The 14,972-nt window shown below is 45.4% G+C and overlaps 1 protein-coding gene across 3 annotated transcripts in view; it reads right to left on the minus strand.

The window, feature by feature from the left end:
• Window positions 1-14,972, minus strand: part of LOC142590020 (uncharacterized) — a 41,223-nt gene that overhangs the window by 8,077 nt on the left and 18,174 nt on the right. For 2 of the 3 annotated variants that reach the window (XM_075701844.1, XM_075701842.1), the window contains exon 3: window positions 7,956-8,162. In XM_075701844.1, coding sequence (XP_075557959.1) covers window positions 7,956-8,162 — 207 coding nt within the window. Of the gene's footprint in view, window positions 1-592; window positions 712-7,955; window positions 8,163-14,972 lie in introns of all 3 variants that reach the window. The other variant, XM_075701845.1, reaches the window with a different exon arrangement.

Below are 14,972 nucleotides of genomic sequence, written 5' to 3' on the forward strand. Positions count from 1 at the left end.
CAGCATATGACACACTGATTACATGCATAAACAGTGCACAGGAGTGTATAAAGGTCAATAATTACAGGATTTTTATGCCTTTGTAGTGATACTAAAGCCTTGACAATGGTTAATGAACCTGTAAATATAGTTGGCCTCTCTAGCTTTAATTGTTTGATGTTCCTCACAGCCGACAATAGCGCATAGGCTTCAGCCATAAATATACCGGTTTGGCAATGCAATATGCCAGACTCCAAAAAGGAAGGACCGGTTGCTGCATAAGACATGTCAGCCTGTGAATTTGATGCATCAGTGTAAAACTCCCGACAGGAGTTCTTCGACCAAAGTTCAAGGAAGTAGATTCAAACGTGCATCTACAGAGCATGTTTAGTGACTTCAACAAACGACGTCACATTCCACAAGCTGCCATTGCCGTGGCAGTGTCAGCTTTGCTGGAAGCATTCAATGGTGTTCTAGAAGTGGCTCACACATTTCTTCATTGAAATTCCTCACATGCAGTAAGAAGGGCTCCCTCGCTGTGGGCTCCCTCGCTGATGGCACAGGACTCATCGTTTACAGCTGTGTAACAAGGATGTTCAGCATTCGCGTTTACCTTCAGATAATATGTGACGCTGGAATATGGCCTCTGTAGACGGAGTGACAACTTGTTTGATTCTACATAGTGGCTTTCTACAGGGCTTGTCCTGAAGGCACCAGTCGTGAGGTAGATACCTAAATGGTACACGGAGTATAGGATATTTAGTGCGCTTGGCATTGCAGAATGACAGACTATAGCACCACAATCAAGGCGAGAGTGGACAAGGCTCCTGTACAAGTTCAGGAGGCATTTTCCATCACTACCCTATGTTGTGCGTGACAATATGTTTAAAAGGATAACCTAAGATGGTCGATAAAGGGAAGCTTAGAGTCTAGAACTATTCCCAGGAATTTGTGTTCACTGCTCACAGATAGTTCCTCTCGATCAATCGTGAGTTTTGGCACTGGTGTTACGTCTCTTTCATTTGAAATGAGTATGCATGTACTTTTCTGCATTTTAAATCAATTTACATTAGCCCATTTAGACAATTTATTTAATCCAAGCTGTACCTGTCATTCGCAGATAGAATTATTACATGATATGAAACCTATCTGCACATCACAGATATACAAGTTGTCTCCAAGTTTGTCTCCGAGTTACCATTGGCTGCGCTGAAAAAAAATATTATTCCAGCACGACGGATCCCGGCTGCATCTTCATTCAGCGGCTCGTAAATTCATTGACGAGTCCTTTCCCAACCAGTGGATTGGGCGCAGTGGAAACACATCCTGGCCATCTAGTCACCCGATTTGTCACCGTTGGACTTCTTTCTCTGGGGATATGTTAAATATGAGGTTTTTGAGATGGAACCAGCCAACCTTGAGGATATGAAGCAACGTGTGAGAATCTCCCTCGACAACATTTCCAGACAGATGCTTTTATTTACTATGAACTCTATGAAAGGGCGCCTTCACCTGTGCATCGCAATGGATGGAAAGCAATTTGAGCACATCATGTAAATGTTCTGTGTTGTTGCCCAAAATGATATTCTTGTGGAGTGACCGAATAGGCCTACAACCAAATGAAATATTGAAATAAGCAATTTTTGTTCGTTGATGTTTGTTACATCACTCAAAACTGCTAAACATAGTTTGAAGTCAGGATTTCCTAATCCTAGGCCAAACAACAAATGGGACGGCAGCTGGTATGAAACAATGTCACGCTACAATGCCAAGAAATTCTCAGCTACGGATCCCTCATTTATTTTAGCTGTCAAGCCCATACCATGTAAAAATAAGTCCTGAGAGTTGCATGTCACAATATCGGCACCGCTGCACTGTAACAAAAGCATGGCTTCATTCTTTCAATGAAGCTAGCGTAATGTGAATGAAAATTCTGAGGCAACTGCACTGGCAAAGCACCAGGCCAGCTCCCAACAGCATCTTGATATCGACAGCTGCATAGTTGGCGATGACTCGCCTCTGCCTTCCACCAAGTAAGGAAGTAAAAGCTAACGCTGGCTGCACCTTATGCTAAGTGTCGAGGCTTCCTGGCTAGGGAAAACAGCACGTACATTTCGAACTGGCCGCCGCAGTCATCACATCACCAGCGGACGTTGGGTATGCTCAAGACTTCCGTCTCTCCTCAAGTGCCGAGTTTCGTTTATGAGGGGAAAAAATGTCAGGTTTTCTCATGCTGCAGAGCTGTAGACAACTACTTTTTCTTTTTTTTAAAAACTGATATGACATAGTCTTCTCCGGGGCTACAAACTCAGGATTGACAATAACCCCAAATTTCGCTAATTGATAACTGCGGGCTCATCTTAAAGAAACTCCAGAGGGTGACGAATTACATACTACAGCTCATTAGCCGAGTGGCTAATCAGCACCAGGCATGGGCGAGGGCGAGCTGCTTCGACTTGTGCAGGCATACATTACCAGCAGAACCATGTACTCGACACCATATGCCAAACTCACAGCCATGGACTTGGCTAAATTAAACACAATGATAAGAACCACAAAGGCAGCCCTGGGCCTTCCGAACCACGCAGCCACCGCAAGGCTAGAGGCCTTAGGCATGCACAACATGATCGAGGAGTTCTTAGACGCTCACCACACAGCCCAAGTCCGTCGTCTCTTGTAAACCCTGGATGGCTGCACAGTGCTCCAGAAGCTCAGTCTCGAGGCCATCCCCAAGGTTACAGAGTACATGACGATTCCGCGAAAGGTCAGGGGGCATATTTATGCCCCGCCTCTAGCCCGCAATATGGACCCCGAGTTCCATCAGGGCTGTTGGCAGGCTCGTAGTGAAGCCATTTGGCGACGCTACGGCTCGCAACATGGAGTGGTCTACACAGACGCAGCAAGACACCCTCGCGGCAACCTCATGACCGCGGTTGTAGCGGATCACAACGGAGGATTGATAGAACAGACAACAATCATTGCTGGCCGAGTGGTGGAAGCGGAGGAAACCGCGACTGCCATGGCCATGCATGCTGAAGTGAATACCGTCATCACCGATAGCAAGCAGGCCATAGACAATTTCATCCGCGGTAGAATTTCCAAACAGGCGCACAATGTCCTCACGCGGCACCCCCTAAGCGGCTTCAAAACTCTCGTGCGGACCCCCGCTCATGCAGCTGTGCCCGGCAACGTGTCGGTTCACAGTTTGGCTCGAGATCTTGTGCACCGAGCCTCGTCCGCGGATACATAGGCTCTGTAGGCTCTGTTCACAAACAGGGACACTCACACACATAATGGGGGAATGCACATCACTCCTGTTTCCTCATCCCCCCGTCAACAGCGAAACTGACTGGAAAGCCTGGCTCAGTTCCGGAGACGTCGACCGACAGCTTGAATTGGTGGACTGGGCGGAGGAGGCCAAGCAGGCCCAGGGCCTTACTTGAGCCCGATCCCTCAGCCACCTCCCCCTTTCCCCTTCCGCTTTTCAATAAAGTTTACCACCACCAAGAAGTTAATTAGTGAAGTTTAATCAATCAGCTAACTAATGAGCCCGCCTTTGACACCTCCTGGTGTCTGCCACAGCTAGCAGTTTCCTTCTGAAGAGGTTTTCTTTTTTTCTCGAAGAGTACATTTTTATCAATATTTGAAAGTATTCACTGAAACACATTGTATATAGAAGACATTTGCAGTCAGAGCCCCAGTGCTTGCGGGAGAATACTTTTAGAATTTTAAGTGCCTTGCTTCTTTTAATCGTCAGACTATCTATGTGCACAAGGAGTTCAGTTGCTTATTGAATAAAACCCTAAAACTTGTGGTCTTATATGACTCGCAGTATGGCTTCATGTAATTTCCAGATAGCATATGGTTGTAAGCCCTTTTTCTATTATGAAAGAACCACAGCAACAGCTTTTTCAGCGGAGAAACAGAAGATGTTTTTATCTGCCCACTCTGTCAATTCATTCAAAGCAATCTGGATCAGCCGTTCGCAAGTTAACAAGTTTGATGCAAAGCACACAATAAAGGTATAAAAATTTAGAGTTAGGCTGAAAAGTTAAAGATGGCATAATTCTGTTTCTGGAGTTTGTTTCCATTTCGAACAGTGTTGTGCTTACAATAGAACCTTGTGGCAAGCCGTTTTCTTCAACAAATATGCACGAAAGCACTGTGCCCAGACGTGCCTGAAATGTCGAATTGGAGAAATTGGACAAAGTCTGCTAGACACCTCAGCATCTCGCCACAAATCCCCAAGTTTGCCAAATACTCCAATATACCAAATATCCATGTAGTATTGTACGCTTTGTCCAAGTCTAAGAAAATTGAGGCAGTGTTTGTGTAGAAAGGCATTGCGTACTTCACGTCCTAATCAAACAAGGTGGTACGTTCTTGAACAACCCCTTTTATTCCCACATAGATGACTAACAGGTTTTGTGTATTGGGATAAATGATGGGGTATTATGTGACAAAACCAAAATCGCATTATGAGGCATGCCGTAGTGGCAAATTCCGGAAATTTTTCGGACGAACGAGAGTTCTTTAAATTGCACCTAAATCTAAATACATGGGTGTTTTTGCATTTCACCCCCACCGAAATATGGCCACCGCGGCTGGGATTTGATCCCACGACCTCGTGCTTATGAGCCCAACACCATAGCCATTAAGCAACCACAGCGGATGTATCAGGGTAAATGTTAGCCTTGTGTGAAGAATACTTTCATACAATTTTGCCAAACCGCTGGTGACAGCAATAAGTCAGTAGCTGCTGGAAGATGTTAGTACTATTACTGCGCTTTTTCCACGCTTTTGGCATTACTACCGTTTCCAATTCATGTTAAAAAATTCCAGCGGAGCCTCTACCTATGCTTGAGATAAGTGGGCAATCACTGAATTCTACAAGCGGCCAAGGCACGCTGGCGTGTTCGTGCCAGCAGGTCTGACCTGTTAATTCCAGCAGGGTCAGGGGAGCATCATACAGTTCATTTCAGGCACCGATAGTTGGAAATTATATTACAGTCCACTTATATTGACATCAAGAAGAATGAAAAATCCTATCATTATAACCGATCTTCACTATATCTGGACTGCCTTAAAGAGGCTGCAAAACATAGCTTTGTAGCTCCCAAACCAAATTTGCCACTTGCAATAAAAGGTCAACGATATAGTAAGTACGCTGTGAAAAATGAAATGTTTATACCTCTAAACATCATGCCAAGTGTTAGGTGCTCCGAATAAGTAAGAAAGCTGCACTTGCTTCGCAGAAGTTTCAGGTTCGCAACTCCGGTGTGCATTGCACGCAGCTGCTGCACGAACACTGGCTGGAATAATTTAGTGTGCTTGAAATCAATAAGTGGACAGTGCAATAAGTGGACAGTTGAGGACAGTGCAGTTTGGGTGAACATTGGGGTCAGTGTCAAAGATGGGCCATTGTCAATCATGGACATTGACATTTCGGCTTCAGCAATCACTAAATTTAAAAATCTCAATGTTCATGTGAAGCGCCAGGGTTTCTGCTTTACAACTTAAGATAGCATGGACACCGGCACTTGCTTGGTGATCATGGCTTTCAGCCACGTCAGAATAGCTTCCTGAAGGTTTCGGTGGACATCTTGGCTGACATTCTTCTGTCAGGATCCATCAGACTTCTTGCTGAGCTTCTAAAATCTTCAACTTCTTTTTGATAGTCTGATATTGTATGCTTAGAGAATTTTCAAATTCCTATCAGGCATCTGCTTGTAATTGGCCACTTTGCACTTGCCTGATAATGCTGGCCTTCTTTTTAATCGTCAGTCTCCAATATTTGCCTCACTTCAAAGTTTTTGCCAAGCTGGAGGCGGATGACGAAGGTGGTGTCAGCACCATTGGTAGCAGCTGCCAATGAAACCACTAAAGAGAATTGGTTGTTTAAACGGCTGAGCCTAGCATTGCAGTATGCATCTAAAGTGAACCCCAGTGTACATTAGAGGCAATACCAATAGTACAAATCACCATATGCAACTGACAGGTGCCGACAGCAATGACAGCGTGAAGCCTTGTGGGAGGGTGCAGCAAGTGGTGCCTGCTGTAGCACAGGTTGTACCGGAAATGATAGTTCTGAACTGGAATGCGAGCTGCGTGCAACGCAAGTTTGAGGCTGCAGAAAAACAAAATGATGGTGGTGATGTTTGCATTTTCAGTAGCTTTTGAGTTGCGATTGAGAGAAAGAGTCCGGAAAATCAGACGACAACTGTTTCAAACATGAAAAACTTTGGTCGTTGTTATACGTTGACCCTATAAAGCGTGTTGCGGTACCATGGCAGAGTTCGAAAAATCAGTCAGCGAATGTATTATATTTATGCTGCGACAAAGAACAGATATGAATTTTACTTAGTGCCAGTAAAGATACTGTAAGCCATTTCGGAAATCTTATGCTCCAACAGCATGTGACTGAATTATCAAGGAGAGGCTGGGCCTTGGTCAGGTGTTGCAAAACGCCTTTAGCACACTTTTTTTAATTATGGGGTTTTACGTGCCAAAACCACTTTCTGATTATGAGGCACGCCGTAGTGGAGGACTCCGGAAATTTTGACCACCTGGGGTTCTTTAACGTGCGCCTAAATCTAAGTACACGGGTGTTTTCGCATTTTGCCTCCATCGAAATGCAGCCGCCGTGGCCGGGATTCGATCCCATAGCACACTCTTCCTGTGTTTGCCATGTATACTGTGAATCAAAATAAGGAAGTTTTCCTGTTTGTAGTAGTCAAAATTTAGAAAGAGTCATCATTTTTTCGTTCCTGTGGACAACACGCCAACTCTGCAACCTTTGTGCCAACATGTGTTAATATAGCTACAGGTGCAAAAATGCCATCTCTAGGTATGACTTCATTATTGCCTTTGCAAACAATGTGATAACATAGGTGGAAGTGTACAGCAGTATTGTGGCAGTGCACCGTCCGGTTTCTGTGAACACAATTAGAAACAGTGTAAATGTCGATTTTAACTGGAAGCTTTGTTGCTCAACGACTACCCTGTTGACAGTGAACGTGAGGACAGTGCGGTGGAATTTCTCTGTGAGCACTTTGCATGAGATTTACCGATGAACGCAGGTTCAATTCATTGCAAAGGCAATGCAGTTTCCTCACTAGTGTCTCACTTCTCAAAGTGAAAAGGCTTGACTTTTCACATTGGCAAAGGTGGACGAGGTTTTAGCACATTGTAACAAGAGTACTGCTAAAGAACAACTGTCCTCTGAGATAAACTTGTGGTACAGAAGAGGCCTCGTCGACCACTACAGTCTGAAAACACTGTGCAAAAGAACTGAAGCTGCCATCGACTGGAGAGGATCAAAACGACTATGCCCAGCAATCACCAGAAAAGACCTACAGGTCAGCTAAAGTGATAGCTGGCGTGCACCTCAGATGCCCAGTACATGCTGCTCATTGCCTGATGGCAGTGTTTCGCATGCCTAGTTTTGCTTAGTCATGTGCTGCGGGAATGTCGTGACTCAAAGCTGTCTCAGAACGAGAATCCCGACAGTTCCGGTGTGGTTCTCACCTCTCTCAGTGACTGAGCATATTGATAAAACAAACTATGTAGTTAACTGCATTAAAGAATTTTGTTTGAATTTAATTTACCACAAACACAGGGGTCAACTTACATTATGCATTGATATACATTCCCGTTTTTACACTAATACACCGGCTTAGGCATAACTAAGATACTCACTGGGTTTAACGTTATCGTAAGGGCTACAACAACACCAGGGCAAACGGGCTCTGGATTAAGCTCTACCACCTAAGGTGCTTCAGTGTGCTCAATAGAGCAGTATTTTTGCGTGCTGCCCCCAATCAGAATTCAGACAAGAATCACAAACCAACTAATATGTCTTCGGCAGCATAATTTCATACACACTTGAGCAACTCGTACCAAGTAGGCAAACTTGGCTGTTTACCACAAACTCGCACAAACAAGCAAATGTAAGGGAAGTGCCGGTCACTGCCTACCTGTAGTGGAGTATGATTGATCCACAGTCTCTGTAGTCTGCACGCTCCTCGACTCGCTGCCTGCCCTGAAGGAGCACCCAACAGACTTGTCAACCAGAGGGAAGCTGCACTGTGTGCCAACCTCGACCTGACCGATGACGATGGAAGGGGCGTGGCATGCCGTTTTGGCAGTGATACTTTCAGCCAGGCTCATCGCATTTGTGAAGCCTGCACAAAATAATTGGAGTGATTGCAGTGCTGTTATAGCATAGAGAACATGAGAATAAAGGTGCGTAAAAAAAAGAGACGCACGGAACAGCATTTGCAGCCCTAACGTTTCAGTGCATATGTATATGCGTTGACGCGTGGGAGGTGCCACCTTTTTTTACATCGCGACTTAACACATGCGTGTTGTGCCTTACTAACAGTGACACTCTATTGTTTCAACGAAGGACAACGCATATGAACTGCAGCAGTGCTTATCGAAGGCAGGAATAGGTGGATCTGCGACTTCTGCGAGACGGCGGCAACTGTTGCGCGCTAGCTCGCATTTTGAGACCGTCTTATACAGCACGAATTCGCTATCTTTCCGACAAGTGTCAGCAAAAGAACAGCTAATCGTACAATACCATTGTACAAAACTCCTAAAAGTACTCTCATCTAAAGCACTTCCATACTGATTTACTGTCACCTTTTTTTTCCAGATGCGTTGCGGTAGCACATACCAGAAAGGAAACTGTACCTTACACAGTGGTAGTGGTACGACTGCGATGCCTTAGAACGCGAGGCACAACAACAACGAATAATAAGCATCCGCTTGCTGCGGTAAAGCTAGAGCATTTTGAATTTTGAATGAAGAGACGCAGAAGCTAGAGCTGGATAGATCAAAAGTTACAGCTATGGCTGAGGATTGGCTATTATTGGCTATAATGCAAGAAAGGGACATATTTAATATAATATCTCAGCCGTAGCGCAGATGCACCTATCTGATTTAAAGAAATCACGAACGGTAGACACAGTGCAACGGCTCTACATTGAATGCAGTTACAGAAAGTTGGGCCTCGACTGCTGCAACAAGGTCACAGCAGACAAAAGCGGTCTAGCAGAACGTCTACATTATGACGTCACATCCGCCTATTTGTGCACTGCCGGCTGCATGCCCACTTACAGCGTGCGTTATTGACATGTTTCTTTATTCTATGTTGACATTTCCACAGAAAAGGTTGGGGCTGTCACCCGCTTGATGCGTTACAGTTAAGTATATTGCGCGCATAGTTTGCCTCATGGCCACGTCAAATTGCAATCGGCCTGTAGAGTGGGCCGTGGAGACCGTGGCATTGCCTCCGTCATGATCGCCATTGCGTTCATAAAACTATTCAGTAATCTTTTTCAGGGAAGGATGCGCTAGAGAACGAGGACTTAAAAAAAAAAAAAAAACTGGCATGAGGAGCTGTTCCGCCAGATCGTGTTATAGCGCGCTTGTTTTGTCGCTTTAATCAGCTTTAAATTTGCTGCTGCTTTTTTTACAGCTTTCTTTCAGCTCATTTAATCACCTGCATTTTCTTTAATGAGACAAATGGCATCATTGCGCGGAAGAGCATCGCTTGACGTTTCCCAACAGCAGCCATTGGCGTCGTGCCTGCTGCACAACGCAGCTAAAAGGATTAAGACGTGGCATCACCCTGCTACTGCGTGGTGCAGGGTCTGTCTCTGTGATATGAAAGTTAAAAAGAACAAACGAAATTAATGCAGTAAGTGTGGTTAAACTTTGCCAAGCCTGGTACCGAGTAAGAAATGCTGCATAAGTCGGATTCCTAAAGTCAGCTTCGCCGCAGTAGTTGTCCGTTAGCGGTGAAGCATACTCACAAGTAGTGCAGTGAAGCATGCTAAAAGTGAAAAGGGGCCACTGTCACTAGACATAAGAGTATGTTTTCATTAGGTGAAGTGCCAATAGTGACGGCACACAAGAAGGAATACAGACAGGACAAGGCGCGCCTTGTCCTGTATGTATTCCTTCTTGTGTGCCGTCACTATTGGCGCTTCACCTAATGAAAGCTATGCACCAACTAGCCCCACAACGTCTTTTACTGTAAGAGTATGTGTTCCTTAATGATGTGCACGCGTATCCGCCGTCTCCTGTCACAGTACGCGCGCCGAGGCGCCTAATAAGTGTACTGGCAGACCTTCAGAGCTATTTCGGACGTGGTTGTGGCACTTTGGCCCGTTGTTTCGTCCACCTCGTAAGCAAATGTTCACGCGGGTCACTTTTAGAGCGAAGCTGTATATGGCTAGCCGATTCGTCCGCCTGTCGGGCGAGTCGCCGGGAACACCTCCGGTGCAACCCCATGCGCATCCACACAAAAAAAAAAGGTGACATAGTTACGCGCGATTAGCCATGTTGGATTAGCTGCACCAGTATTGACATCGTTACTCTCCGTCGTAGCCGAGCGCGCGCACAGCAGTTTCTCTCCCGCTCCGAAATGGGTAGGCCACACGTAATACGTACTCCTTAGGAGCAGGCAGCTTTCGATCAGCAAGGCCGCGAGGAGAACCGAGAATGAACTTGTCTAATGCTGCGCCGATGCTGTAGCCCGGGCACAAGAACAGGCTCTTGCAGCCTAGCGCAAGAGCGAGAGACAACTTTATTCGTTAGAGTGGGGAGCTAATTCATATGCTCGTCGGGTAGGCCAGATGGCCGCCAGGCGATGCGTGACGGCGACCTCTTCGGCTCGCTCCACGGATCGGAGTTGCACGCCTGGGCTGAAGCAAAGCAGCACTTCCTCCCACGATGAAAGCGAGGGAGAGGCCAGGGGATTGGATGAAGAGGGGCTGGGGTCCTCCTCACAGTCCCAGAGATGCGACTTAGCGAAGCTATAGCTCGCCGCACAGGTGACAGTACGGAGTTACTCTGTCCGGATAAATGTGCGAGTATATACGTAGGCGTTCGGATATGAGTGTCTGTGCATGACCTGCGCCAGGTACGTGATCTCCTGAAGCTTGTTTAGTTTACTGTGTGGTACGTACGGACCTAGTGTGCCGTGTAACGCGCAAGCAGCAACTGCGTACCGAGAATTCCGCAATCGAGCCGTCGTTTAATGAACCGTCGGGATTAACCCGGTGATAACCACTGGGGCCGCACGTCTCAGATTCGCTGGTTAGGGAGTGCTTGGGCGGTGATTTTTTTTTCTCTGAACTGTTTATAGTTCTTCCATAGCTACGTCATTTCGCAGTTTTCGAAAGCTAAACGACGCTTCTGCACCAGTAGTGTCGCCACCCATTTACAACACAATCAATGTCATTTTGTCACTGGGAGACCACCAAACGCGGGGTACTCACTCGCTCACGTGGAAGTTCGTAACTAGCCAGATCAGCGTTCCTCTCGAGGAGCTGCTTTGCATCCACCCATGCTATGTTTCACCGTAAGACAATCTGTATGTCTAATCGAATAGCATACTTGTAACTTTTTACTCTTGCTTCTCTACCAGCCACTACCAAACGCTTGTCGGTACGTCGCTTTGCCACCAGCTAATTCTGTTTGAAATGGGGGAGACTCACCTGCGTGAAAACTGCCAAGGAAAGCAGTTGCCCTGATGCAGACAAGCTCCCTTGTCAAAACGTTTGCACAAGCCTATTCGACCATCATTATTTGCGCATTACGATGAAGCATGCCGATATTGCGAAGGGTTCACGCGAATCGGGAATGTAGGGTTTCAGTCAGCAAAGAATGTATTGTTCTAATCTCAGCAAAGCAGATTTTCGCGGGAGGATGATGTTTTGACAACTTTCGTTGGTTAAAGGCACACATGCCAGGTTAGCTCTTGTCACTAAAAGTATGCATTGCCGTATGCCTCACTGCAGGACACATAGCCGAAACCATAGGTGACATGTTCACCCTTGTCGCTATTAACATGCTTCACTGGAAAACACATTGTGTATTGCGGTGAAACATACTAGAGCACATTTGTCAGTTTAGAATGCAAATACCTTTGCCCTTCGCTTTTGTGATATGACACTCGGTATAATGAAGACATATTCACTGCTAAAGACATCTGCATTGAAATGAAGACATGAACATTGATGGCTGTATGTGTCATGCTTTACATCCTTTTGCTTTGTTGTGTATCTGTCATACTGCCATTGTTAAATTTTCCTCTTTGTAAGGTGCTGACGTGCATAAAATCAGATCACAAGGAGTCACTGCGTAATGATTGTTCAAAGACCAGTGTGATGGCTTTCCTGAAGAGAGGTTCGGGTTAAGCTCCTGTGAAGATTTTTTTAGAGGGTACGTAGATTTCCTAAAAGAAATCAGGTATCAGAAATCAGACCTGTGGTACCCTGGGTTTGGGTAGTTTGGGTATGTAATGGTGGAAATTATGCAGAATACATTACCTTTTTTTTTGCCTGAAACCAAGAACTAGCTGAAGTAGGTAAAATATTTTAAATAGCACCTATGAACAACTGCAAGGTGTGCACACCTAGACTCAAAACACACAATTCTCTTGATTCAGTCCTAGCAGGCTTTTATCTGCTTTGTTGAAGCCTCAGGGGCATTTTCAGCGGCACTGTTTTGTCTGCTTTTTGCTCAAGTGTGCCCTAGACATAATTGAGCGATTTGCACTTGCAACTGGGCAGTAGCCTTACCTCGGGAGGCCAGTGGTAGGGCACATTTTATAAAACTAGGCAACGCATAGTATTACCAGTATTAGCAGAGACCAGTTTAAGTATGCATCACCTTTGATATCCTTTAATAAAAATCTCTAGCACATTTACATCCTAGATCTTAAATGCTGTATAAGTTTTCTTGTTCACTGCAGCTGCGCTCGGCTTCTGTCCAAATGTGAGCGCACTTATATATATATATATACATAGGCATAGCTAATCAGGGAGCCGTTAGGAATGGGCTGCCGAGGTGGCAACATGCAAGTTTTCGCAGCCAGCTGCAGCTGCGAGCGTGGCGAGCTTCCCCGAAGATACCGTGGAAGCCTTCAACACCTGCCGCGGTGACTCGTTTCGCAGGGGCCGCGAGGTGCCGCGTCAACAACCCCTCGGCGCCGCATGACTAAACGCGATCAGCTATTGTTAGTGAAATCGCCAACGCCTTCACGGTTCGTCTGAAGCAGGGGGATTTCCTGGAAGGAAGTACATTGCGGTGCCTCTTCACGGCTCTTTGAAGACGCCAGACAATTGGCAGCGGCGGAGGCCACTGTGCGAGGTCCGCGGCTGGGGTCGGGCGTGACCACCTAGCTACGGGGACGCAGGACAATGGACAACACGACGGCCGCGTTGCGAAGGTCAGCTTCGAGTGCAGTGAAAGTGCGTACGTGCGTGTGTAAACCGTCCCGCAGAAAGGCGGCTTGTTTACGATGCCGTAGAACGTTTTGCCTCACCTAGGGATCTAGGGAACACGAAGTGGATATAACCAGCTGTTGTCGGCGGCTAGAGTGTGCTCGTCGTCGTGCTCTGTGCTCGTCAATGTACTCGTGAGCTGTGTGCTCGTAAGCTGTTTTCTGTATGCTTCTTCTTGTGTGCTCCATTTGGGAGCCACACTAGACTGTCGATGTATCTCATAAACAAATGTAAATACTGTAAATAAATCCTGCTCGACTAGTCCTGTCGCCCCAAGTTCCTCCGATCGTCCTACAAGCCCGACTCCAAATCAAATAGAGCATTTTTCTTTACATACCTTCTTTTTATTTATCTTGCCTAGAATCAAGAGTGAATGCATTTAGCACATGAATCTGCTGTGCATGAACCTAGCTTACATTGCCATGTTCAACAGCACAGTATGTGTAGGTGGTGTTGGTTCATTCAAGCTATGCATTACTACAGCCTTTAACAGTATGTATCATGGTGTGAGAGAAGAGAAATGGATAGAAAAAGAAGTCTGCTGTAAATAAAGTGTTTCTACCCACACTTCTCGTTGTTTATCTATGCTTGTATCCCTGTATTTTCTAGCAAAACCAATTATATGGGGAATTGATCGTTATAAGTTCTCGTGAGCATTTTCAGCAACAGCGCTGAGCCCTTTCTCCTGGTGCACTGCTAAAATGTATACATTCAGTAAAATTGAAGTAGAAGGCGAAATAGCAAACATCAATGCTTGATGCAGCATTTGTCAGAGTTGTATGTCAGCAATTTTCGCGTAAAACAATATGCTCAGACAGAGCATACTAGCACTACAAAGCACCCATCTTTCAGGTTAGGTATACATGAAAACAAGATATTTAGTGGTGGTCACAAGAGATATGATGGCTTTAATGAGAAACTATAGACGTTAAAGGCAGCTGTAAAAATGTTTTGAGAATTTATGCAATATGTAGCGTTTACTCAGTTCAGATAACTTCCGAAGCTGCCATAACACATTGATAACTGTGGATGAGGGAACAGTGGTAGCCCTATTTGGAGCATGAAAAATAAGTTAAGATGGAAACAAAAGTAACAACTTGTAATGCAATTAAAGAATCTCGCTATACTTTTAAAAATGATGCAGTGAAATGAATTTAGTGTCACAATTCCCTTTTTTGTTTTACTTCATTTGGGTTACATAGACTGATTGTAATAACACGAGAAAGCAGAGGGAGTGGAGCACATTAGAAGAATGCTAGTATGTCTTTATATTCTGCCTTGTCTACATTGAAAGTTCAGTAAAGCTAACTTAGAAAGCTAGGGTGAAGCCATTGGTTGAACCTCTATGGTACACAACAGTTTCAATCGCTAACCTCACTGCTTGGGTTTAGAGTGCCTTATTTATAGTGCATACCTATTTAGGTGTTGAGCTATTGGAAGATCAAGGTCACCAACATGCTGAAAAATTAGTTTACTGAGTAGAATACATGGCGAAGGACGGAAACATGGGACAGAGCACAGGGAGTGTATTCTGTAAGTGTCCACTTAGTGGAAATGTCCACTTCATCTGCTGCTGAAGTTCTGATTGGTTCGGCTGAGGTACGCATGAGAATGAGGCAGGCACCCCCAACTAATCAGCACTTCATCAGCAGTGAAATGGACTTGTCCACTAGGTGTACACTTACAGAATGC

The sequence above is a fragment of the Dermacentor variabilis genome, chromosome 8 (assembly GCF_050947875.1).
Source record: "Dermacentor variabilis isolate Ectoservices chromosome 8, ASM5094787v1, whole genome shotgun sequence".
NCBI classification, from domain to species: Eukaryota; Metazoa; Arthropoda; class Arachnida; order Ixodida; family Ixodidae; genus Dermacentor; species Dermacentor variabilis.